Here is a 26518-nt window from a genome sequence, read left to right as displayed (position 1 = left end):
AACAGGCGGACACATTTGGAGTTTATGTTGCTATTATTTATTCAAGCCTACAATTCTATACTACAATATTAAGACAATATATCCTACATACTTTAATGTAGATGGTATAAGACTAGTTTATACCAGAAAAACTTCTGCGAAGATGTTGAAATTTGGATCAATTTAAATAAACACTTGGTCAGGGAAGTAAAAGGTCAAAAGTCACAAATTGGTCCTCAACGTCTCCTCCGGCGCTGCTTTGAGGATGTTGGGGCGGCCGTCGCCCCCTGCTGGCAGTCTGTGACGTGGCAGGAGCAGGTGTTGATGTGGATGTACGTGTGTGTGACCATGGACCCATCCCCACACTTCAGCTCCGCCTGCCTCTGACTGGTGCTGGCCTCCTGGCAACAGGAGCACTGGTGCATCACCATGTTGGCTTCCATAGAGTAGCTGCTCACACACCACAGGCGCAGGAGACAGAGGAAGGGTTGTTAGGGGCTTAAATCGACAGTGGAGCAGCAGGTCGTGTTCATTATATTTCGTATTTCACAGCCGTCCATTACGAGGCATAATGGAGGACTCACATGGACGATGTTTGACAGGCTCCAGCACAGGAAGTGATCTCCACAGGCAGGGTGGAGTTACAGCCCTTCATCACCAGATGGGCGGAGCTTGTCTGAACCTCACACACACTGCGGGGTGTGCCTGAGACAGAACATAGAACACAGGTTGGGAAACATCCGGCACATGCTCAGCTACTATTTACTGACGTCTTCCTGTTCTAGACATTAACTTACAGGTTCTACAGCAACCGTTAGCATCAGTGGTCTCTGTGCCCTGGTAACGGAAAGAGGATAAAAAAAACATTTAGCTCCGACAGATGATACTGTTGCATCAAAGCGTCCTAGAAGAATTGTACTCCACAACAGAGTAAGAATGAATCCGATTCTCACTGGGATACAGTTCTCTGGGGTGAAGGCAGGACACAATGTTTCCGTCATCTTGGGAACGTATTGGCCGTTGTTGATCTCACATGTGTACTTCAAACATTTATCATTAGGGGGCGACCATGTCTCGTTCAGCTGAAAGACACACAAAAGCGAAATCAGGTCTCCAGAACACATGCAGGCAACACAAACACACCCACGTATACACACATTGTCACACACATACTGACCTGAACAATGTGTGTGGTGTTGTCGGAGAGCATGACCACACAGCTGGTCTGAACACATTTCCCGCAACACTGACCAACCACAGTCTGGTATTCATAGCCCTGTAGAGGGTGGGGGGGAAGAGGCTTACGTCAGTGAGTGAGTGAACAAATAGAAAAATTACTAGACGTGAAATACAAGTGACAGGTAACACCTGTATGGCTCGCTGAAAGTGACTGGTTGTTACCTGAGAACAGTTGGTTTGGCATGTAATGGGGGTACAGGCGATATTGTTCAACTGGGTCATGGGATCCACGGTAGAGCCACAGGTACACTCCTCACATGATACACTAGGCACCTTGGAACCTGGCTGCAGACACACACACACACACGTTGGAGTACTTAACTTAATATTATACTTGTACATCTAAGGAAGATGGTACCTTCAACAAATGCAGGTCTGCAGCTGGACTTTTCATGTCATATGAAGTCAGCTCTTACCTTGTACTCTACGTTGTTGTAGACACACACACCCTTGGGAACTGCCGAGAGAAGAACAGAGATGAATTAGACTCCCTACTGAATAACATCCCATGTGATTTGCTTCTGGCATCTAGACAAGGTCACCTACACCTCCTAAGTGGATGCACTGGACTTACCACACTGGGTGGTAGGACAGCAGGTGGTGTCAGTAGAGATGACAGGCTCAAATCCTGGTTTGCAGACCACCGTGGAAGCAGGGCACAGCAAGATGTCACACTCTGTTGAAGAGGGAAAACAAAACAGTTGTTAAGATTGTTAGTGGCAACCCCAACCCAATGTTACTTGGTATATGACCCTGACCCAAACATAACTCTCACCCTATATCCCATTCTCAAAACCTGAAATTGACCTCGAGTTTTCGTATCTTACCACATGTCGAATTCAGGCAGCAGTCAACTGTCTTAGTGACCAGTTTAAATCCAGGCTCTGAGCAGGTGATGTTGGTGGTTGGGGGGCACGGGATTGGCTGGCATTGAACACTCATGGATCCCTTGTCACATGTGCACTGATTACAGCCACTCGTCCACGTTTCACCATACTGGATGGAGAATAAGGATAGTCCAGTGTAAGGATGAGGTCTGTACAATGGAGTCCTGATTCATTGCTATAGGAGACATGTCTTAAACCTGTCCAGACGTACAGTTGGTTGATTTGACAACAAATGTGAGTTTTGTATGATAATGCTAATGCAGTTTGATGTGTTACTTTGATGTTTTGATAGCATAAGACTGATAATGGAGAGAGCGCTGCTTACCTGCTTAGGTTGGCCATCAGGACCAGTGCAATCTAGGAAATTGCCACAAAGAATGATGAATGTAGAATAGGGTTGACTTTTAGTTCTCTTACAAATAAAACCCTCAACTAGTGAAAACATTGATTCAAACATGTTCGATGTTATGACAGGTTTTTTGGCAACCCATTTCCTACACTCTTCTTTTGACGGGACTAGTCCTATGTTTAGGTGGAGGTCAAATAACTGGATACCTAGTCTGAGAATAGGCCTACTGAACCAGCCTTACCACAGGAGGGGACGCAAGTGTCAGAGTAGCTACTGAAGAGGATAGTTCCAGATGGGCAGAAGCAACCTTCCGTGGTCGCGGAAGAGGCGTTTGTGGACTGGAGCAGCAACCTGTGTGAACAAATGACAAATATTTCCCATACAGTACAAGTGTTTCGTAAAGATCCCTACATATTTAGAGCTTATTCTGTATAGGTCAGGGACAGAAGAATGTTGTTTACCCGCTGCTACAGGTTGGTTGAACTACTGGACCACACGGCATGTAAACTTTAGGGTTGGGGCAGATATGATCTGTATGGAAAAGTAGAAAAATATTCATTTCAAATCTGTCATTCTGAATTAGTTTAAGGTCAGTGGTGCCAGATGTTCATGCTGAGCTGCTTACCACACTGTCCGTTGGTGGCGTTCCTCCAGTCGATGCAGATGCCAGCCTTGGAACATTCAGAGGCGTAGGCCTCCAAGCTGGAACAGCTGTTGTTTGCCCCACTGCACAAATCCGAGCGACATGCCTCAACGAAGGCGTTTGGGGGCACAGATGTGTGGCACGCTTTAAACACACTGCAAAGGACAGGAGCAGGCTTGGAATGGAGCAAGACTGGACGGTCTGCACTGTATACAGACTGGAATTGAACAGCAGTGTGGTTGATCTGGAAAATGTCAGGTTTTCGAACAACTCTCGGGATTTGGTGCAGGTCATACAGAGGGCAACAATGGAACAAGGCACAAACATGTTTTTACAGTTTCCTTACTTGCTGTTCATGATGTCACAGATGGCTGGTCTGCAAGGAGCCGGGGTGGACGCTGGGCTAGAGCTGGAGCTGGATGAAGCGGATGTAGTAGGAGGCACAGTTGTGGGAGGTGTAAGACAGTCTTTGCCGCTGACTTGCCACTCAGGAGCAGAGGTGCCACAGTTTTGCATCTGTCCGTTAGGTGATCGGCAGTCGTTATCCTTGGAGTTGTCACATGTACCTGGGAGTGGAGGAGGACAAATGTACAATAAGTTGGGTAGACGTACAGGGGTTGAATCTGTAGTTTCGGTTTCAGATTGTAGAAGGGCTGGTATGTGTAGATTAAGGTGTGGTGGTTAAACAACTCACCACACTGTCCCTCTGTGTTGCCATGGAAGAGGGAGTAAGGCAGGTTGATGCTGAAGGAAGAGCCCTTGTAGACCACCTGGGTAAGGATCGCAGGGATGCTCAGGGTCAGCTCCATGCCAGTACTGGTCAGTTCAAGGCCGTCTTTAGAGTAGGGTGGGTAGACTCTCTTCTGGTTTACATAAGCCTGGAAGTTACATAGCCAACCCGACAGAAAAAGTGAGGTTTGGGGTCAATAAGCTTTCTGTTACCAGCTTTAATACAACAATGTTATTTTGTTAAGCATCTAGTTGCCAAGATCTGTTCAATTTGAATCAGGTAACCAAGCCACTGGAGTAATATGTTACAATAGTAATACATATAACATGTTATGTTATATGTATGTACAGCATACATGGATAGATTTACATCCATGCTGACGGTCATGCAAGCAGAGGTGTGTCGAATGTATCAGAGTACAAACCACATTGGTGATTGTGTTCAGCTGTGTCATGACAATCTGGGAGGACTGGTAAGAGATGATCAGGGACTGAGGACAGAAGGAGCTGCCAGATGCTGCACAGTAGTTGTTATCAACAACAATGCTCAGGTTGTATTTAGGGAGGATCTCCTTGACCAGATAGTAGGAGCAGTTTTGTTGGAAGTTGTAGGTTTGTCCATCAAATGTAAGGTAGTGGCTTTCTCCCCACACACTGCAGACACCTGTGCAAGAAGAATTGAATCATTGTTGTACATATTTGACAGGAGAACAATTTCCCAAATCTTAATTACAAAATGTAGCACATTTTCTGAATTAAAAAAGAACTGGCACCAATGTAAGTGTTGAGATGGTGACTTACATTCACATTCATATTGATAGCAACATCCTGCTGCATCAAAAACTTTGACAGGTGGCCGCCCATTCTCACAGCTTGGGGGTGTCACTGGTGGGCAAGAAACTGGTAACTCAATAACCTTGCCACCGACGCAAGTTGCCGAGGTACATTTGTTCACCTCCCAAACGTCTCCTTCCTGTTAAAACAGATATTATAAGCAAAGGAATTGGCATTTGCAAACATACTGACTTTAGTGGAACTGCAGCAAGTCTTTTTTTGTTGTTGATTTGCTTATTCCACTTAGAACAGTTAGACGACCATTGAATTAGGCCGGACATCAAAATAAGTTGTACGTTTTGTAGACAATAAGGTTGCATAGTCTCAAACCTTTCTTGGTGGCTGCAACTTGGAGCAGTCAAAAGTACTTAAAGGCGTACTGCTGGCTGAGGATGTTGGTGTAGCTTCTGATGAGGTTGTAGGCAGGGTCTCAGATGATGTACTGTACTGAGTAGTAGTTGACGTGGGTGGAGCAGTGGAAGGACATGGAGTTGATTTGACTTCCACTTGGCAGGAAGAGTTGCAGTGAGCGGTGTAGCACCAACCTGCTTCATCAGTTACATTATACACCAGGTCACCTTAGAGGAAAGAAAAGGACAAAAGAGAGAAGTGAGAAACACAAAACAAACTATATTTCTTTGTGTAATATTCAAAATTGTAAAAAGGTTTTGACTATTTTATAAGAACAGCAGAAAATGAATTACCTTGTTGATATATTTGACCGTCAGGTGCGGTGCAGAAGCAGTTGGTTGTGGTTTGTGCAGCTGTACTGGTTGAGACACTGCTTGCTGTAGAGGGCTGTTCTGTAGATGAAGTCTCAACCACAACAGTTGTAGCTGTTGTTGTAGGGCCTGTGGTCTCTACTTTAGGAGGCACTGTTGATGTTGATACAATAGCCTCAGTGGTGGTTTCTGCAGGTGTTGGGGAAATTGTTGGTAGTGTTCCTGTAATATGAGGCAGGGTTTGCGTTATAGGTCCAATTGAAGTTGTTGGTTGGGCTGTTGAAATAAGCTGTTGGGCTGTTGAAATAAGCTGTTGGGCTGTTGAGGCTGTTGGTCCAGTCTCAACCACCTCAGTTGTAGCTGTTGTTGTAGGGCCTGTGGTCTCTACTTTAGGAGGCACTGTTGATGTTGATACAATGGCCTCAGTTGTTGTTTCTGCCTGTGTTGTAGTTTCAACTACGATGGTAGTTGTTCCCAAAATAGATGTAGATGGTACACTGGTCGTTGTAGTAACTGTAGTTGGTTCAGCAGTAGAGACAAACTCTCCAGTTGTTGATGGACCTGCTGTTGAGGGCTGTTCTGTAGATGAAGTCTCAACCACCACAGTTGTAGCTGTTGTTGTAGGGCCTGTGGTCTCTACTTTAGGAGGCACTGTTGATGTTGATACAATGGCCTCAGTTGTGGTCTCTGCCTGTGTTGTAGTTTCAACTACGATGGTAGTTGTTCCCAAAGTAGATGTAGATGGTACACTGGTCGTTGTAGTAACTGTAGTTGGTTCAGCAGTAGAGACAACCTGTCCAGTTGTTGATGGACCTGCTGTTGAGGGCTGTTCTGTAGATGAAGTCTCAACCACAACAGTTGTAGCTGTTGTTGTAGGGCCTGTTGTCTCTACTTTAGGAGGTACTGTTGATGTTGATACAATAGCCTCAGTTGTGGTTTCTGCCTGTGTTGTAGTTTCAACTACGATGGTAGTTGTTCCCAAAGTAGATGTAGATGGTACACTGGTCGTTGTAGTAACTGTAGTTGGTTCAGCAGTAGAGACAACCTCTCCAGTTGTTGATGGACCTGCTGTTGAGGGCTGTTCTGTAGATGAAGTCTCAACCACCACAGTTGTAGCTGTTGTTGTAGGGCCTGTGGTCTCTACTTTAGGAGGCACTGTTGATGTTGATACAATGGCCTCAGTTGTGGTCTCTGCCTGTGTTGTAGTTTCAACTACGATGGTAGTTGTTCCCAAAGTAGATGTAGATGGTACACTGGTCGTTGTAGTAACTGTAGTTGGTTCAGCAGTAGAGACAACCTGTCCAGTTGTTGATGGACCTGCTGTTGAGGGCTGTTCTGTAGATGAAGTCTCAACCACAACAGTTGTAGCTGTTGTTGTAGGGCCTGTGGTCTCTACTTTAGGAGGCACTGTTGATGTTGATACAATGGCCTCAGTTGTGGTCTCTGCCTGTGTTGTAGTTTCAACTACGATGGTAGTTGTTCCCAAAGTAGATGTAGATGGTACACTGGTCGTTGTAGTAACTGTAGTTGGTTCAGCAGTAGAGACAACCTGTCCAGTTGTTGATGGACCTGCTGTTGAGGGCTGTTCTGTAGATGAAGTCTCAACCACCACAGTTGTAGCTGTTGTTGTAGGGCCTGTGGTCTCTACTTTAGGAGGCACTGTTGATGTTGATACAATGGCCTCAGTTGTGGTCTCTGCCTGTGTTGTAGTTTCAACTACGATGGTAGTTGTTCCCAAAGTAGATGTAGATGGTACACTGGTCGTTGTAGTAACTGTAGTTGGTTTAGCAGTAGAGACAACCTGTCCAGTTGTTGATGGACCTGCTGTTGAGGGCTGTTCTGTAGATGAAGTCTCAACCACAACAGTTGTAGCTGTTGTTGTAGGGCCTGTGGTCTCTACTTTAGGAGGTACTGTTGATGTTGATACAATAGCCTCAGTTGTGGTTTCTGCCTGTGTTGTAGTTTCAACTACGATGGTAGTTGTTCCCAAAGTAGATGTAGATGGTACACTGGTCGTTGTAGTAACTGTAGTTGGTTCAGCAGTAGAGACAACCTGTCCAGTTGTTGATGGACCTGCTGTTGAGGGCTGTTCTGTAGATGAAGTCTCAACCACCACAGTTGTAGCTGTTGTTGTAGGGCCTGTGGTCTCTACTTTAGGAGGCACTGTTGATGTTGATACAATGGCCTCAGTTGTGGTCTCTGCCTGTGTTGTAGTTTCAACTACGATGGTAGTTGTTCCCAAAGTAGATGTAGATGGTACACTGGTCGTTGTAGTAACTGTAGTTGGTTCAGCAGTAGAGACAACCTCTTCAGTTGTTGATGGACCTGCTGTTGAGGGCTGTTCTGTAGATGAAGTCTCAACCACCACAGTTGTAGCTGTTGTTGTAGGGCCTGTGGTCTCTACTTTAGGAGGCACTGTTGATGTTGATACAATGGCCTCAGTTGTGGTCTCTGCCTGTGTTGTAGTTTCAACTACGATGGTAGTTGTTCCCAAAGTAGATGTAGATGGTACACTGGTCGTTGTAGTAACTGTAGTTGGTTCAGCAGTAGAGACAACCTGTCCAGTTGTTGATGGACCTGCTGTTGAGGGTTGTTCTGTAGATGAAGTCTCAACCACAACAGTTGTAGCTGTTGTTGTAGGGCCTGTGGTCTCTACTTTAGGAGGTACTGTTGATGTTGATACAATAGCCTCAGTTGTGGTTTCTGCCTGTGTTGTAGTTTCAACTACAATGGTAGTGGTTCCCAAAGTAGATGTAGATGGTACACTGGTCGTTGTAGTAACTGTAGAAGGTTCAGCAGTAGAGACAACCTGTCCAGTTGTTGATGGACCTGCTGTTGAGGGCTGTTCTGTAGATGAAGTCTCAACCACAACAGTTGTAGCTGTTGTTGTAGGGCCTGTGGTCTCTACTTTAGGAGGTACTGTTGATGTTGATACAATAGCCTCAGTTGTGGTTTCTGCCTGTGTTGTAGTTTCAACTACGATGGTAGTTGTTCCCAAAGTAGATGTAGATGGTACACTGGTCGTTGTAGTAACTGTAGTTGGTTCAGCAGTAGAGACAACCTCTCCAGTTGTTGATGGACCTGCTGTTGAGGGCTGTTCTGTAGATGAAGTCTCAACCACCACAGTTGTAGCTGTTGTTGTAGGGCCTGTGGTCTCTACTTTAGGAGGCACTGTTGATGTTGATACAATGGCCTCAGTTGTGGTCTCTGCCTGTGTTGTAGTTTCAACTACGATGGTAGTTGTTCCCAAAGTAGATGTAGATGGTACACTGGTCGTTGTAGTAACTGTAGTTGGTTCAGCAGTAGAGACAACCTGTCCAGTTGTTGATGGACCTGCTGTTGAGGGCTGTTCTGTAGATGAAGTCTCAACCACAACAGTTGTAGCTGTTGTTGTAGGGCCTGTGGTCTCTACTTTAGGAGGCACTGTTGATGTTGATACAATGGCCTCAGTTGTGGTCTCTGCCTGTGTTGTAGTTTCAACTACGATGGTAGTTGTTCCCAAAGTAGATGTAGATGGTACACTGGTCGTTGTAGTAACTGTAGTTGGTTCAGCAGTAGAGACAACCTGTCCAGTTGTTGATGGACCTGCTGTTGAGGGCTGTTCTGTAGATGAAGTCTCAACCACCACAGTTGTAGCTGTTGTTGTAGGGCCTGTGGTCTCTACTTTAGGAGGCACTGTTGATGTTGATACAATGGCCTCAGTTGTGGTCTCTGCCTGTGTTGTAGTTTCAACTACGATGGTAGTTGTTCCCAAAGTAGATGTAGATGGTACACTGGTCGTTGTAGTAACTGTAGTTGGTTCAGCAGTAGAGACAACCTGTCCAGTTGTTGATGGACCTGCTGTTGAGGGCTGTTCTGTAGATGAAGTCTCAACCACAACAGTTGTAGCTGTTGTTGTAGGGCCTGTGGTCTCTACTTTAGGAGGTACTGTTGATGTTGATACAATAGCCTCAGTTGTGGATTCTGCCTGTGTTGTAGTTTCAACTACGATGGTAGTTGTTCCCAAAGTAGATGTAGATGGTACACTGGTCGTTGTAGTAACTGTAGTTGGTTCAGCAGTAGAGACAACCTCTCCAGTTGTTGATGGACCTGCTGTTGAGGGCTGTTCTGTAGATGAAGTCTCAACCACCACAGTTGTAGCTGTTGTTGTAGGGCCTGTGGTCTCTACTTTAGGAGGCACTGTTGATGTTGATACAATGGCCTCAGTTGTGGTCTCTGCCTGTGTTGTAGTTTCAACTACGATGGTAGTTGTTCCCAAAGTAGATGTAGATGGTACACTGGTCGTTGTAGTAACTGTAGTTGGTTCAGCAGTAGAGACAACCTGTCCAGTTGTTGATGGACCTGCTGTTGAGGGCTGTTCTGTAGATGAAGTCTCAACCACAACAGTTGTAGCTGTTGTTGTAGGGCCTGTGGTCTCTACTTTAGGAGGTACTGTTGATGTTGATACAATAGCCTCAGTTGTGGTTTCTGCCTGTGTTGTAGTTTCAACTACGATGGTAGTTGTTCCCAAAGTAGATGTAGATGGTACACTGGTCGTTGTAGTAACTGTAGTTGGTTCAGCAGTAGAGACAACCTGTCCAGTTGTTGATGGACCTGCTGTTGAGGGCTGTTCTGTAGATGAAGTCTCAACCACCACAGTTGTAGCTGTTGTTGTAGGGCCTGTGGTCTCTACTTTAGGAGGCACTGTTGATGTTGATACAATGGCCTCAGTTGTGGTCTCTGCCTGTGTTGTAGTTTCAACTACGATGGTAGTTGTTCCCAAAGTAGATGTAGATGGTACACTGGTCGTTGTAGTAACTGTAGTTGGTTCAGCAGTAGAGACAACCTCTCCAGTTGTTGATGGACCTGCTGTTGAGGGCTGTTCTGTAGATGAAGTCTCAACCACCACAGTTGTAGCTGTTGTTGTAGGGCCTGTGGTCTCTACTTTAGGAGGCACTGTTGATGTTGATACAATGGCCTCAGTTGTGGTCTCTGCCTGTGTTGTAGTTTCAACTACGATGGTAGTTGTTCCCAAAGTAGATGTAGATGGTACACTGGTCGTTGTAGTAACTGTAGTTGGTTCAGCAGTAGAGACAACCTGTCCAGTTGTTGATGGACCTGCTGTTGAGGGCTGTTCTGTAGATGAAGTCTCAACCACAACAGTTGTAGCTGTTGTTGTAGGGCCTGTGGTCTCTACTTTAGGAGGTACTGTTGATGTTGATACAATAGCCTCAGTTGTGGTTTCTGCCTGTGTTGTAGTTTCAACTACGATGGTAGTTGTTCCCAAAGTAGATGTAGATGGTACACTGGTCGTTGTAGTAACTGTAGTTGGTTCAGCAGTAGAGACAACCTGTCCAGTTGTTGATGGACCTGCTGTTGAGGGCTGTTCTGTAGATGAAGTCTCAACCACCACAGTTGTAGCTGTTGTTGTAGGGCCTGTGGTCTCTACTTTAGGAGGCACTGTTGATGTTGATACAATGGCCTCAGTTGTGGTCTCTGCCTGTGTTGTAGTTTCAACTACGATGGTAGTTGTTCCCAAAGTAGATGTAGATGGTACACTGGTCGTTGTAGTAACTGTAGTTGGTTCAGCAGTAGAGACAACCTGTCCAGTTGTTGATGGACCTGCTGTTGAGGGTTGTTCTGTAGATGAAGTCTCAACCACAACAGTTGTAGCTGTTGTTGTAGGGCCTGTGGTCTCTACTTTAGGAGGTACTGTTGATGTTGATACAATAGCCTCAGTTGTGGTCTCTGCCTGTGTTGTAGTTTCAACTACAATGGTAGTGGTTCCCAAAGTAGATGTAGATGGTACACTGGTCGTTGTAGTAACTGTAGTTGGTTCAGCAGTAGAGACAACCTGTCCAGTTGTTGATGGACCTGCTGTTGAGGGCTGTTCTGTAGATGAAGTCTCAACCACCACAGTTGTAGCTGTTGTTGTAGGGCCTGTGGTCTCTACTTTAGGAGGCACTGTTGATGTTGATACAATGGCCTCAGTTGTGGTCTCTGCCTGTGTTGTAGTTTCAACTACGATGGTAGTTGTTCCCAAAGTAGATGTAGATGGTACACTGGTCGTTGTAGTAACTGTAGTTGGTTCAGCAGTAGAGACAACCTGTCCAGTTGTTGATGGACCTGCTGTTGAGGGCTGTTCTGTAGATGAAGTCTCAACCACAACAGTTGTAGCTGTTGTTGTAGGGCCTGTGGTCTCTACTTTAGGAGGTACTGTTGATGTTGATACAATAGCCTCAGTTGTGGTTTCTGCCTGTGTTGTAGTTTCAACTACGATGGTAGTTGTTCCCAAAGTAGATGTAGATGGTACACTGGTCGTTGTAGTAACTGTAGTTGGTTCAGCAGTAGAGACAACCTCTCCAGTTGTTGATGGACCTGCTGTTGAGGGCTGTTCTGTAGATGAAGTCTCAACCACCACAGTTGTAGCTGTTGTTGTAGGGCCTGTGGTCTCTACTTTAGGAGGCACTGTTGATGTTGATACAATGGCCTCAGTTGTGGTCTCTGCCTGTGTTGTAGTTTCAACTACGATGGTAGTTGTTCCCAAAGTAGATGTAGATGGTACACTGGTCGTTGTAGTAACTGTAGTTGGTTCAGCAGTAGAGACAACCTGTCCAGTTGTTGATGGACCTGCTGTTGAGGGCTGTTCTGTAGATGAAGTCTCAACCACAACAGTTGTAGCTGTTGTTGTAGGGCCTGTGGTCTCTACTTTAGGAGGTACTGTTGATGTTGATACAATAGCCTCAGTTGTGGTTTCTACCTGTGTTGTAGTTTCAACTACGATGGTAGTTGTTCCCAAAGTAGATGTAGATGGTACACTGGTCGTTGTAGTAACTGTAGTTGGTTCAGCAGTAGAGACAACCTGTCCAGTTGTTGATGGACCTGCTGTTGAGGGCTGTTCTGTAGATGAAGTCTCAACCACCACAGTTGTAGCTGTTGTTGTAGGGCCTGTGGTCTCTACTTTAGGAGGCACTGTTGATGTTGATACAATGGCCTCAGTTGTGGTCTCTGCCTGTGTTGTAGTTTCAACTACGATGGTAGTTGTTCCCAAAGTAGATGTAGATGGTACACTGGTCGTTGTAGTAACTGTAGTTGGTTCAGCAGTAGAGACAACCTCTTCAGTTGTTGATGGACCTGCTGTTGAGGGCTGTTCTGTAGATGAAGTCTCAACCACCACAGTTGTAGCTGTTGTTGTAGGGCCTGTGGTCTCTACTTTAGGAGGCACTGTTGATGTTGATACAATGGCCTCAGTTGTGGTCTCTGCCTGTGTTGTAGTTTCAACTACGATGGTAGTTGTTCCCAAAGTAGATGTAGATGGTACACTGGTCGTTGTAGTAACTGTAGTTGGTTCAGCAGTAGAGACAACCTGTCCAGTTGTTGATGGACCTGCTGTTGAGGGTTGTTCTGTAGATGAAGTCTCAACCACAACAGTTGTAGCTGTTGTTGTAGGGCCTGTGGTCTCTACTTTAGGAGGTACTGTTGATGTTGATACAATAGCCTCAGTTGTGGTTTCTGTCTGTGTTGTAGTTTCAACTACAATGGTAGTGGTTCCCAAAGTAGATGTAGATGGTACACTGGTCGTTGTAGTAACTGTAGAAGGTTCAGCAGTAGAGACAACCTGTCCAGTTGTTGATGGACCTGCTGTTGAGGGCTGTTCTGTAGATGAAGTCTCAACCACCACAGTTGTAGCTGTTGTTGTAGGGCCTGTGGTCTCTACTTTAGGAGGTACTGTTGATGTTGATACAATGGCCTCAGTTGTGGTTTCTGCCTGTGTTGTAGTTTCAACTAAGATGGTAGTTGTTCCCAAAGTAGATGTAGATGGTACACTGGTCGTTGTAGTAACTGTAGTTGGTTCAGCAGTAGAGACAACCTGTCCAGTTGTTGATGGACCTGCTGTTGAGGGCTGTTCTGTAGATGAAGTCTCAACCACCACAGTTGTAGCTGTTGTTGTAGGGCCTGTGGTCTCTACTTTAGGAGGCACTGTTGATGTTGATACAATGGCCTCAGTTGTGGTCTCTGCCTGTGTTGTAGTTTCAACTACGATGGTAGTTGTTCCCAAAGTAGATGTAGATGGTACACTGGTCGTTGTAGTAACTGTAGTTGGTTCAGCAGTAGAGACAACCTCTTCAGTTGTTGATGGACCTGCTGTTGAGGGCTGTTCTGTAGATGAAGTCTCAACCACCACAGTTGTAGCTGTTGTTGTAGGGCCTGTGGTCTCTACTTTAGGAGGCACTGTTGATGTTGATACAATGGCCTCAGTTGTGGTCTCTGCCTGTGTTGTAGTTTCAACTACGATGGTAGTTGTTCCCAAAGTAGATGTAGATGGTACACTGGTCGTTGTAGTAACTGTAGTTGGTTCAGCAGTAGAGACAACCTGTCCAGTTGTTGATGGACCTGCTGTTGAGGGTTGTTCTGTAGATGAAGTCTCAACCACAACAGTTGTAGCTGTTGTTGTAGGGCCTGTGGTCTCTACTTTAGGAGGTACTGTTGATGTTGATACAATAGCCTCAGTTGTGGTTTCTGTCTGTGTTGTAGTTTCAACTACAATGGTAGTGGTTCCCAAAGTAGATGTAGATGGTACACTGGTCGTTGTAGTAACTGTAGAAGGTTCAGCAGTAGAGACAACCTGTCCAGTTGTTGATGGACCTGCTGTTGAGGGCTGTTCTGTAGATGAAGTCTCAACCACCACAGTTGTAGCTGTTGTTGTAGGGCCTGTGGTCTCTACTTTAGGAGGTACTGTTGATGTTGATACAATGGCCTCAGTTGTGGTTTCTGCCTGTGTTGTAGTTTCAACTAAGATGGTAGTTGTTCCCAAAGTAGATGTAGATGGTACACTGGTCGTTGTAGTAACTGTAGTTGGTTCAGCAGTAGAGACAACCTGTCCAGTTGTTGATGGACCTGCTGTTGAGGGCTGTTCTGTAGATGAAGTCTCAACCACCACAGTTGTAGCTGTTGTTGTAGGGCCTGTGGTCTCTACTTTAGGAGGCACTGTTGATGTTGATACAATGGCCTCAGTTGTGGTCTCTGCCTGTGTTGTAGTTTCAACTACGATGGTAGTTGTTCCCAAAGTAGATGTAGATGGTACACTGGTCGTTGTAGTAACTGTAGTTGGTTCAGCAGTAGAGACAACCTGTCCAGTTGTTGATGGACCTGCTGTTGAGGGCTGTTCTGTAGATGAAGTCTCAACCACCACAGTTGTAGCTGTTGTTGTAGGGCCTGTGGTCTCTACTTTAGGAGGTACTGTTGATGTTGATACAATAGCCTCAGTTGTGGTTTCTGCCTGTGTTGTAGTTTCAACTACGATGGTAGTTGTTCCCAAAGTAGATGTAGATGGTACACTGGTCGTTGTAGTAACTGTAGTTGGTTCAGCAGTAGAGACAACCTGTCCAGTTGTTGATGGACCTGCTGTTGAGGGCTGTTCTGTAGATGAAGTCTCAACCACCACAGTTGTAGCTGTTGTTGTAGGGCCTGTGGTCTCTACTTTAGGAGGCACTGTTGATGTTGATACAATGGCCTCAGTTGTGGTCTCTGCCTGTGTTGTAGTTTCAACTACGATGGTAGTTGTTCCCAAAGTAGATGTAGATGGTACACTGGTCGTTGTAGTAACTGTAGTTGGTTCAGCAGTAGAGACAACCTCTTCAGTTGTTGATGGACCTGCTGTTGAGGGCTGTTCTGTAGATGAAGTCTCAACCACCACAGTTGTAGCTGTTGTTGTAGGGCCTGTGGTCTCTACTTTAGGAGGCACTGTTGATGTTGATACAATAGCCTCAGTGGTGGTTTCTGCAGGTGTTGGGGAAATTGTTGGTAGTGTTCCTGTAATATGAGGCAGGGTTTGCGTTATAGGTCCAATTGAAGTTGTTGGTTGGGCTGTTGAAATAAGCTGTTGGGCTGTTGAAATAAGCTGTTGGGCTGTTGAGGCTGTTGGTCCAGTCTCAACCACCTCAGTTGTAGCTGTTGTTGTAGGGGCTGTGGTCTCTACTTTAGGAGGCACTGTTGATGTTGATACAATGGCCTCAGTTGTGGTCTCTGCCTGTGTTGTAGTTTCAACTACGATGGTAGTTGTTCCCAAAGTAGATGTAGATGGTACACTGGTCGTTGTAGTAACTGTAGTTGGTTCAGCAGTAGAGACAACCTGTCCAGTTGTTGATGGACCTGCTGTTGAGGGCTGTTCTGTAGATGAAGTCTCAACCACAACAGTTGTAGCTGTTGTTGTAGGGCCTGTGGTCTCTACTTTAGGAGGTACTGTTGATGTTGATACAATAGCCTCAGTTGTTGTCTCTGCCTGTGTTGTAGTTTCAACTACAATGGTAGTGGTTCCCAAAGTAGATGTAGATGGTACACTGGTTGTTGTAGTAACTGTAGTTGGTTCAGCAGTAGAGACAACCTGTCCAGTTGTTGATGGACCTGCTGTTGAGGGCTGTTCTGTAGATGAAGTCTCAACCACCACAGTTGTAGCTGTTGTTGTAGGGCCTGTGGTCTCTACTTTAGGAGGTACTGTTGATGTTGATACAATAGCCTCAGTTGTGGTTTCTGCCTGTGTTGTAGTTTCAACTACGATGGTAGTTGTTCCCAAAGTAGATGTAGATGGTACACTGGTCGTTGTAGTAACTGTAGTTGGTTCAGCAGTAGAGACAACCTCTCCAGTTGTTGATGGACCTGCTGTTGAGGGCTGTTCTGTAGATGAAGTCTCAACCACCACAGTTGTAGCTGTTGTTGTAGGGCCTGTGGTCTCTACTTTAGGAGGCACTGTTGATGTTGATACAATGGCCTCAGTTGTGGTCTCTGCCTGTGTTGTAGTTTCAACTAAGATGGTAGTGGTTCCCAAAGTAGATGTAGATGGTACACTGGTCGTTGTAGTAACTGCAGTTGGTTCAGCAGTAGAGACAACCTGTCCAGTTGTTGATGGACCTGCTGTTGAGGGCTGTTCTGTAGATGAAGTCTCAACCACAACAGTTGTAGCTGTTGTTGTAGGGCCTGTGGTCTCTACTTTAGGAGGCACTGTTGATGTTGATACAATGGCCTCAGTTGTTGTAATCTCTGTAACAAGAAAATACTGAGTCTGAAGACTGAATGGTGAGGTAATGACTGTCACTGTCAATAGTCTTCCCTAAGAACAGTTATCCTAACAATTGCAGTATCCCACATAATGTGAATAGTAGGTTAAAGTAACTTTAAAATTTAATTGCCTTACCAGGTGTTGAGAATGTAAAGACAGTTGTGGGTCTCAAGGTAGTGGACACTGTAGTTGTGGAGCTTGCAGTGGTTATGGTCACCGGAGTGGTTGACCTTGGTGGTGCAGTTGTTGTCTGACAAGGGTACAAGTTCCTTGTAATTTCCCCATTGACTCCACAAACAGCTTCGATGCAGTTCCCAAAGCCATCCGTGGTATTGTAGATTGTCGATCCATATGGGTAGGTTTTACCATTGTACAGACATGTACAAGCTGAAGGAAATACACATATACATTGTCAGGTTATCAATCCCTGTGAACTCTTACATTTTTTTATCTTTTTTTATGATATCAGGGTTTTTTTTCTTACCATTAACATCGTAGCTGCAGCTTACTCCACTCATCATACAGTAGCTATAACAAAACAGATTGATCATATTAGTATAACTGTATATTGCATTCATGTATTACATACTTTTGTCAGCAAGATCATATATAACAACTTACCAAGTGTAACAGTTTTTTTCTAATGTTGGAACTCGGCCTCCATTGCTGTAATGGTTTCCCTGGTAGTCATAACAGCCACACTGGTCAAGAGGCACACATGTCATACTATCCTGGTTGAAGTAGGGTTTTGAAGGTGGGCAACTGGGATAGCAACCTATAGCACACAAAGAGTAGGGATGAGCATTGTGATTATCCTGCAACACAAAGCAACATTAGCTTCATACAAATCCATGTACAACTCCAAACTGTGCGGTTGAACAGGAGTATTGAGGAAAGCAGGTCAAACGAGCTTTTCAGCACAGTCGGTTTATTGTGTTCTGATGAACATTACCAGAAACTTTATACTGCAATTCCCACAAACACTTGATGCACGTTGGGTAAGCTATGTACTTACCCTCCAGAGCAGGGATGAGGCTGGAGCAGTTTCCAGAGGGGTTCCTGCAGGTCTTCATACAGGGAGCTCCACATGGCTTGTAGTGCCACTCACATCCATCAGGAGAGTTGTAATAGTCGCAAAACAAGGCTGCAATAGATGACACAATGAAGTATGCAATAACACACTGTTCTAGAATGTTCATAGATCTGCTGTTTGACAGTTTATGAGGACATGACAGTGATTGGGAACCTCAAGCAGATCCAACTATTAGTCTCTCTCTGTTTATAAGTGAGGCTGATTTTGAACAAACGTACGGCATATCTGTGGGGTTCTCCAGGACACACACGCTCCAGCTTCGTTGCAGGCCTCAGCATAAGCAGCCACAGCGGTACAGAAACATTGACAGTCTCCTCCACTGTCACAAGCACACGAGTCTCTTACGCAAGCTTCATAATATGGAGTTGGATCCACCTTTGGGAAAAAAAGTTAAACACAAGGTTAACAAACCAAATGAGCATGCTACTAAGTATACATATTTCAACATTCCTGATCTGTTCCTGGGATTGGGCATAATCTGACTTCTTACACTACTTATGAACTCACCTGAGAGTGACATGCTTGGAAGACTTGACTCTGGAGGATACTGCACTTCTTTAAAGACCAAGCTTGTCTGTAGGGGTTGGTGGTACAGGCCGGTTTGCTGGCCACAGCGTTAGGGCAGGTGGGGTTGTTCTTCCAGCTGTTGCCAAAGTCCAGTGGGTCCACCACTGTCTCTTGATTCCTAGTGGTAAAGTCGTTCTGTCCATTGCCATCGTAGTTACCACACAGACCGCAGACCTGTCCCTGAAGTCAACAGACAATGGAGAATTCATAAAGTTCCGGTAACAAACTTTTTGAGATATAGCTTTTAGTGAATTGACAGAAGAATGACAGAAGAATGGCAGTAAAAATACTGAAGGATGGCATTTAAAACCAGTGACTTTGTGAAAGTGTGTTTCAATTACATGTGTGTACCTGAAACACTGGGCTTATTTTGATGAACAAGCTTGTCTTTGTGTCCCACATCAGGATGAGTCCAGGCTGCACCTCAATGACCAAATAAATTCCCATCTTGCTTATTTGCTGGGGAAATGATCCTCCATTTTCTCGAATGACCTGGTACCCATCGTCGGTCAGCAGCAGTTCATTAGCCTGACATGAACACAAAAACAGACCCATAAAAAAACACACACACAGAGAAATAGATACATGTCAGTCTGCAATTAAATCCCACGGTAGATTGCTTTTGTCATGTTTGTATGCCAGACAGAACGGTTGTGCATACCCCCATGTAGAGCTTGATGTTTTTAGAGCAGGTGGTCCCTGTGGTACCACAGGGCACATTTTCTGTGTTAATTCTGAAGCTGTTTGAGGTGAGATTGCCACTGCAGGAGTTCTGGTGAAGACGTACACAAGGGACAAGACAAGATGATCAAAAGCATACGCAGAATTGGGCATAATCTGACTGCTTACACCACACTAACACTGGCCACCCACACAGACACATACCTGTAGCAGAGTGTATTCACATCCTCCATTGAAGGTGTACCGTACATTGTCAAAGCTTATATAATTTCCATCGCCGTACATGGAACATACTTGATCACACTCCTTTGTAGTGCACTCCCATTTCCTGGCCTTGCATGTGCTGTAAACAACATGTAACACACCCACACACACATACAGTACAGATAGTTAGGTACTGGAAAGTTGGTTACAGTTTGTGATGTCTGCAAGGTACCAGCTGTGGAGATGCATGACGGCTAGCTGTAGACATACCAGGTGTTACACTTTTCTTTAAGAGTTTGACCAGGCTGGTATATAGCTCCATTGTGGACACAGGGACAGTTGTCCTCCAGGATGCAGCCACCTTTTCCATCAGCCACCAGGCCCGTGGGACACATACAGCCTGATGTGCAATCTGTACTGATCTGCAGTGTGAACACACCAAAGTACAACATTGATACACGGATATCACAGCAGGAACACAAAATAAGTTTGAATTTGATGCACAGCATTCCCAGAATGACACTCGGTGGACTGTTTTTTACTCACACAGAACATGTCCAAGGTCTCACAGCTCTTCGCACACTCAATTCCTGCGGCTCCAAGTGGTTCGTTGGAACAGTTGAAGTAAACCATGGGAGCAATGCAGCCTGTTTGCGCTGAAAACACACACACAGTTAAATCAATTAAATCGATTTTAATTACTGATATGATCTGGAATTGACATGAGTCGTCGTCTCAATTTAAAACCAGCCACTGAAATACAGCAGTTTATCACAATCAGGTCTGGCAGAAATGATTACACTTACCTTCCAGTTTCCCTCCACAGCTCAGCGCTCCGTCTTTACAAACACTGTAAAAGAGCAGTACATATCGGAGATATGATGCTTTTTGCGACAATCCTGAGGCACCCTTACCCCAAACCTGACCCCATTTGAATATGTCAACCCTGTTTCTTTCTCCTCACCAGCTGGCCCCATCCTTGCTGGTGCTCTGTCCTGCTGGGATGATGGTGTCCTTGTCGTAGCAGGGGCAGCTGCTGGCCTCCACACACTGGCCTGCCTGGTTTAGGTAGGTGCCCTGGAGGCAGCCACAGCCGTCCACCGAGGTGAAGTCCTGGCCGCAACTGCGGTCAGTTTGGCTGAGGGAGCGGCAGGTCCGCCCACAGCTGACCATGTTGTAGCTGTAGACCGTCCCAGGGGCGCAGGACGAGTTGTACTTGGCTGAGAAGAGAGAGAGAGAGGGAGGGATGAGTGCTGCAGCTGTGTTACAGATTGGCTTGAAGGTTAGACACGCGTCACAAGTGTGTTAGAGATGCGTCCGTGTTGGACTCACAGCAGATGCCGTCCCTCCAGCCATCGAGCATGATCCCCGCAGCAGCACAGGCGTGGACGTATGAAGAGACAGCAGCACACATGCAGTCCTCACTCCTCTCACAGTTACAGCTGTCATACATGCAGTTCTACGCAGAGACATATTTGGGTGTTCAGAGAAGAAAGGAAGAAACAAACCCAAACAAATGTATGAGTTTAGTCTATGTAAGAATGCATTACTTTATAAGGTGAGTGTATATTCATGTTGTTTGGTTATGTTGGTACAATGTTGTCACTGTAGGTTTTGCAATATAGTTACATTAACAGTAGTAGGCAGTTGATTTACTTTAATGGGAAGTGCTGCCTTGTGTTAAATGTACAACGGCCTCTGTGAATGATGAGTCAGTGTGATTAGGACTCACATCTTTGTAGGTCTCTGGGTTGATCACGGAGTGGCAGGAAGAGAACGCCCCTTGTGGAACTGTCAGCTTGGTGCACCAGAACGTGGCATATTTCTCTGTGAGTCAGACAGGCATATTGTCATCACATTCGCATATCATTAGCACCTTAATGAAGTTGTGATTCTTTCATCTGTGGACTGCAATCCCAAAGAGATGGCTCTGTGCCTTACCGTTTTCCAATCCCAGATTGCAGGGATTTGAGAAGGAGGTACTGACATCAGGACAGCTGGCCATGGTCTTCCACGTGTTAGCAAAGGCCACAGGGGTGGCCTCCACTAGTCCACTCATCACCTTGAAGTCATCAGCAAGGATGTCATTGAAGTTCCCACACAGACCTGGGGGGGACGGGGGACAGATGATGTCATCAACATAAGATGGAAATGAGGATATGGAGAGGAGGAGAAGGGAGAAGTAGAAGGAGAAAGAAAAAAGGAGATGGAGTAGATGGAGAGGTGGAGGAGGACCGGAAGAATGTGGGGGGGAGGGAGAGACGGTGACCGTGGGTGGACGGTGGGGCAGGGCCGTACCGCATGTTGAGCCCTTGAGGGCGGGGCTGGCGGTGATGTAGAGCTGCATGTTGGGAACGAGCTGCACCTCCAGCTGCAGACCCGCGGAGGTCTGGATGAAGATGAAGAAGGAGGAGGGCTGGAAGATGCTCACATCCGCTGCAGCACGGGGAGAGGACAATGATCAGACCTTTGGTTGACCAACCCCTTTGATGTGTATCATTTTTGTCACTGCTCGCGATAATATGTCAAGGTTACTAACCGGTGTAAAGAGGAAGTTGCGTGAGAATCTGATTGGCTAAGACATTCCCACTGGACTGGACTTTGATCACCTGTAAAATGGTGTGTAGAGATGCTGAATCAGACTGAGATGACATATTTAGAGGTTTCTGGAACATAGACAACATTCTAGAAACCATTGTTGTTGCACGGTAACCACATTTTCGAAATCAAACAATGGTCCCCTGATTCCTTTTGGACTAAGCAGCAGCAGCAGTGTCTTACTGTTGGTGGGCTACCCAGAGCCAGGGTGATGGATCTGAGGCAGGTCTCTGTGTCTGACAAGCCACACTTCACCAGATCTCCCAGCACTCTGAACTGGGACCCATTACATTCCTGCAACACGGCAAACACACCCAGACAAGGTTAGCATCAGAGAGATCTAGGGACGTTTCGAGTTCAGAAACAGACAGACTGACAGAGTTACTGGACAGGCAGCATCTAGTTCCCACAACAGGCCTGAGCTCTGTAGTGAAGAGCTGCGTACCTTAGCCAGCACGTAAGAGCAGGCTCCATGGAAGGTGTAGAGTTTCCCATCGAAGGTGTTGATGTGAGACCCTCCCTCCACAGAGCACGTCCCTGGACAGTCCTTCTGCTGGCAGCTCCACTGACCACCGGAACACATGCTACATGGAACAACACAGTGTTATGAGACATAGACATATGAGACAATACTTTGACATCTCATTTTGCCTGCATACATGGAATCATGTATTACAGTAAATGCAGACCATACTTGCATCTTACACAGATGAGATGTAATGTCCTCAGCTAGACCTACCAGTCTTTACATTTGGTTGAGTAGGATTCTCCTGTGCCGTATGTTTGTCCATTGTGCAAGCAAGGACACTCACGTACTGGGATACAGCCTGTCTTATTAACGTCGTCAAAGACAGAACCTGAGGAAGCGAAAGAGATGGAAAGAGAGAGAGAGATGGAGAGAGGCAGAGAGAGACAGAGGGAGAATGAGAGAGAGAGAGAGAGAGAGAGAGAGAGAGAGAGAGAGAGAGAGAGAGAGAGAGAGAGAGAGAGAGAGAGAGAGAGAGAGAGAGAGAGAGAGAGAGAGAGAGATTATTCACGGCCACAGAGTATGACCATTCAAATATATTTTTATTTAACCTCCATTTAATATGGAAGAAGCAGAAGTGAATAACCTAACTGTCCTCTTAGAGTGCACAAAATAATACAATTATGTATTTTCCTAGGACATTTCACTAAAACAGATTGTATTTTCCTATGACATTTTACTAAAGCAGATTGTATTTTCTGATCATTCTTCATTAGGGTTAGGCTACTCTTGTCCCAGAGGTTGTGAGGGTAGTACTGTGTGTACCTGGAGGGCAGAAGCATCCGTCGGTGCAGTGACTGTTACATAGCTGACTGCTCTGGGGGTTGGAACAGGAGTCAGCGCAGGGGCTGCCACATTCCTGGTACACCATGTTGTAGGGACATGTCTTTCCTGTGGAAACATCATTAGTTTAATCAAGTTCACAGTTAAACGGAACTGTCTTGGTTCAACCTTTCATTTCCCACTAAGATAGTATGTGATGGTTGTGTTTGCAGTGATTGTGTAAATATAGTTTTAATCTAATAATTCAAATTGTATTGACTCATACCTTCATTCATTCAATTATATTAACATATTATTTTAAACAAAAATTATACATCCATATTACCTAAGAAAATGCTAAATAGTGTGTGTTTTAAAACTTGACATGGTGTAGTCCCGCTTGACTTACCACAGAACTGGTCTGTTCTCCACTGCATGGGTGTACCTCCTGCATGGACACACTCACGGGAAAACTCCGAAATTGTGTCACATAGGCAGAAGGAGGTGTTGTTGTCACAGTGGCACATGTCTGCCATGCAGGCTTTGACGAAGGAATCAAAGTCCAAGCGGTTGGCACAGTCTGCAAACACTGGGGTCTTGAAAAGCGACTCACAAAAGGCCTAGAAAAGAATCCAACCCCAATAACGTCCTATTAGTCCTGTTGCCATTTTGCATCACAATTTTGTAGTCCTTTCACTGCAATTTTGTAGGCCATACACAGCATTTTCAACAAAGTTAATTAGCAGGGTAGAGGGACGAGTGATCTTTCTAATTGTTGGTGTAGGCCAGCTATCCCCAATTAGCGGCCCGCGGGCCAGATCCGGCCTGCAAGAGCCACATGTATGGCCCACGCTGACAGCTTTAACTCTATTCATGCTGCCAGTTTTAATGCAAACTATCCAGAAAAATCTGACCAGCCCAAACAAAAAATTGCAAAATAGCATGTTAACATCATACAAGCACTCGGTTTAAACTGTGTAAAGCAACATGGCACAAGAGAGCGCAACAGCTGCCTCGTTACACGTTTCTTGGAAGCTTATGAGAGCTAAGAAGCCATTCTCCGATGGCAAGATAATTCATCAATGTGCAATCGACATGGCTGCCTAAGTTTTAAACCAAGAGAAAAATAAATTTAAAAAGTTGAGCTGTTCCGCTGCAAGTTCCGCTGTCGGCTAAAACCAGAGGCAGAAGAGTCGAACAGCTGTCTGTTGTTTTTGCTGGAATTTTTGTTTGCTGACTGTTTGCACAGAATATGCTCCAGGGGCATTTAATAATTAAATGGTCGGTTTTGGACAAATTTTGTTTCAAGAGTAACATTTTGTCTTGTGTGACTCCCAACTAATAATTATAAAATCATAATATAAGTGATAATAGAACATCCGCGCATAAAAATGTCACCAAAAAAAAACATGTTGGCCCTTGGCTTGGCATGCCTGACCAAATTTGGCCCTTTTGGAAATCTTATTGCGGAACCCTGCTGTAGGCCAATAACCGACTGGACAAATTTAGCCCTAACATTTTTACGTAAAGTTGCTCAGTAAACTGCTTGTCACATGTGAGAGGTTTACATAGGCTTAACATTACCACATCTCCACAGCTCTCTTCAGCATTGATTACAGGTTCATAACAAGTTTCCAAGGGATCGTCTAGTTTCCACTGCTCCCCGTAGGACGACACAGATTGCTTCACACCTGATAGAGCAAGCAAGATATTAACCGTTTACATAGATATAACTCACAGATTAGCAGTTTACATTAAAATAGAACTGTTATTATTTTACCATTCTTGATGAACTCGTCATATGTCTCGACTCCATTGAAATCGCCACAGAGCCCACATGTCTGATTGTGGAATTTCGGGTTCATTTCGATCTGCAAAATCCAAGTCAAGATCATCAAGTCATTCAATTATGACTGTCTTTGTGCTCTAATGTCTTTAACATCATATTTAAGGTCTATAAAAACCTTTCAATTCCATCAGCCATAACTGTTAGCACATTGGGTGTTGGGTTAAATAAATGCTTTGTGGTATTTGCTTTGGTTATGTTTTCAGAGTCTACCTATGTGCACTGGTGTTTGCTTTCCTAACATTCGGAACCTGTCAGACTGTTCACTTGACAATCACTATGCATTCATCTGTAAATATTTGTTAGAACTATCTGTTTTCATTACACAATGTCCAGGTTGTTCATTTGGTGTTTTAGCCAATACTAATAGAGTGCTCATCTCACCCGTAGTGAATCTTCCAAGTTCCATATGAGCAACAACCCCAGTTTGGACTGGACTGTGATGGAGCCCATGTTTTTGATTGACACTCCAGAGTAGACATATGGCACAACCACCCTGTAATGGAGGGGACAGATTTAAAATACTGTCAGTCTGAGTGACTAAGATAGTCACCTAATAATTTGAGACCTGGTTGGTTACCTGTTCACACTCTGTCTGACTGGGTATCAAAGCGGGATTTAACACATTCTAACCAGAATTACAATTGTTACGGTAATTTCAATATGCAAAGCTAGAGAGAGACATTTGCATACACATCTGAGGCAGGGAAACTTTGTCCAAACCGGGTTTCCAAACAACCTCTGTTAGTGACTCACAGAAATTGATAATGCAGCTTTATATTAATGAGGTGAATAGACTGAGATGTCGTTTTTGCCTTCAGCCAGAGGAGTCAGCGAGACAGAGGAGTCATGCAACTATAGTGCAAGTTTTAAATGTATTCATTCCAATGGGAGAATTGTGCAGCAAAACAACATACACAACGAAATGGAACTCTGGTCACCCAGTAAACTGATATTCACATTCTTAAATGATCTTGTCAGCTGTAATTCTAAGTGAGTAGTGTGTATCTGTGCAGTCGTTCTATGAGTGAGTTCAGAAGCAGACTTACGTTTTGCCGTTGACCAGGACAGAGTCCTTAGAGATCTCCACTGTGGTGCCGTCCAGCATCATGGTGATCTTGCTGATGGTGGGTATGTTGTTCACCACCTGTCTCCTCATCTGGATGTTAAAGTCCTCATAGTTGCTGCTGCTGCGGCAGTGAGACGTCAGGATGTGGTTGCAGGTGGAGGGCAGTTGGAACATGTCCCCATCAAAGGTCTTGAAGTGGTAGTTGCCCCATGTACTGCAAACCATGTCGAGGTAAGAAGAGTTCACCCCTAGAGAGAAAACACCATTTGAAACTGAGGGGTGCCCAGTGACGGGCCAGAATGTGTTTGGTATCGGCAGTTCCCGGCTGGAGTGTGTAAAAATGTGTGTGTGTGTGTCCCCGTATGTGTGTGTGAATCTTACCTGACAATTGGGTCATCAAAGGTGTTGTGGGGAGGACAGAAACCGATGTTGGAATCACTATGACAAACAGAACAGCACAGAACTGATGATGATCCCAGTACTTTTTATCATGTAAGAATCTATCCCCAAATTATCCATGTTTGTAATCTTTATTGAATGGTTTTTAAATCCAATTATTGAGTTGTCTATCGTGATTCAATTAGATCATTACCCAGTTTGACTTCTTAGATCTATTTCACATTTTTGTTTAATAAAAAATACATTTCACGGAGTATTTAACAATGGACCAACCTGTTTGTGTTGCTGCTAGTGTGATCAGCATTGCCAGGCATGTCAGCATATGTGGTTGTCTGTCCCGTATAGTCCCCATGATG

The 26518-nt window shown here is 45.0% G+C and overlaps 1 protein-coding gene across 1 annotated transcript; it reads right to left on the bottom strand.

Moving 5' to 3' along the window:
* Positions 1-21: 21 nt before the first annotated feature.
* On the bottom strand, positions 22-26518 carry LOC134028338 (mucin-5B-like). Its single transcript, XM_062471824.1, has 49 exons — positions 26436-26518; positions 26145-26201; positions 25744-26011; positions 25079-25190; positions 24629-24719; positions 24433-24539; positions 23258-23468; positions 22852-22977; positions 22300-22417; positions 22006-22144; positions 21744-21854; positions 21502-21571; positions 21261-21398; positions 20904-21068; positions 20695-20789; positions 20295-20421; positions 19927-20182; positions 19769-19812; positions 19509-19618; positions 19233-19384; positions 18963-19101; positions 18739-18849; positions 18429-18605; positions 18018-18257; positions 17729-17885; positions 17433-17561; positions 17039-17192; positions 16902-16945; positions 16553-16804; positions 16270-16398; positions 5365-6108; positions 4991-5238; positions 4628-4799; positions 4252-4490; positions 3792-3975; positions 3444-3663; positions 3080-3252; positions 2916-2985; positions 2696-2805; positions 2431-2462; positions 2046-2214; positions 1793-1894; positions 1635-1675; positions 1381-1503; positions 1157-1255; positions 933-1061; positions 777-816; positions 564-684; positions 22-429 (listed from the first exon to the last, which is right to left on the bottom strand). The coding sequence occupies exons 1-49, from the start codon at positions 26512-26514 to the stop codon at positions 216-218; spliced, it is 7338 nt and encodes a 2445-aa protein (XP_062327808.1). The 5' UTR covers positions 26515-26518; the 3' UTR covers positions 22-215.

This window comes from Osmerus eperlanus, chromosome 10 (assembly GCF_963692335.1).
Source record: "Osmerus eperlanus chromosome 10, fOsmEpe2.1, whole genome shotgun sequence".
Classification (NCBI taxonomy): domain Eukaryota; kingdom Metazoa; phylum Chordata; class Actinopteri; order Osmeriformes; family Osmeridae; genus Osmerus; species Osmerus eperlanus.
This window is presented reverse-complemented; position numbering and strand designations above follow the sequence as displayed.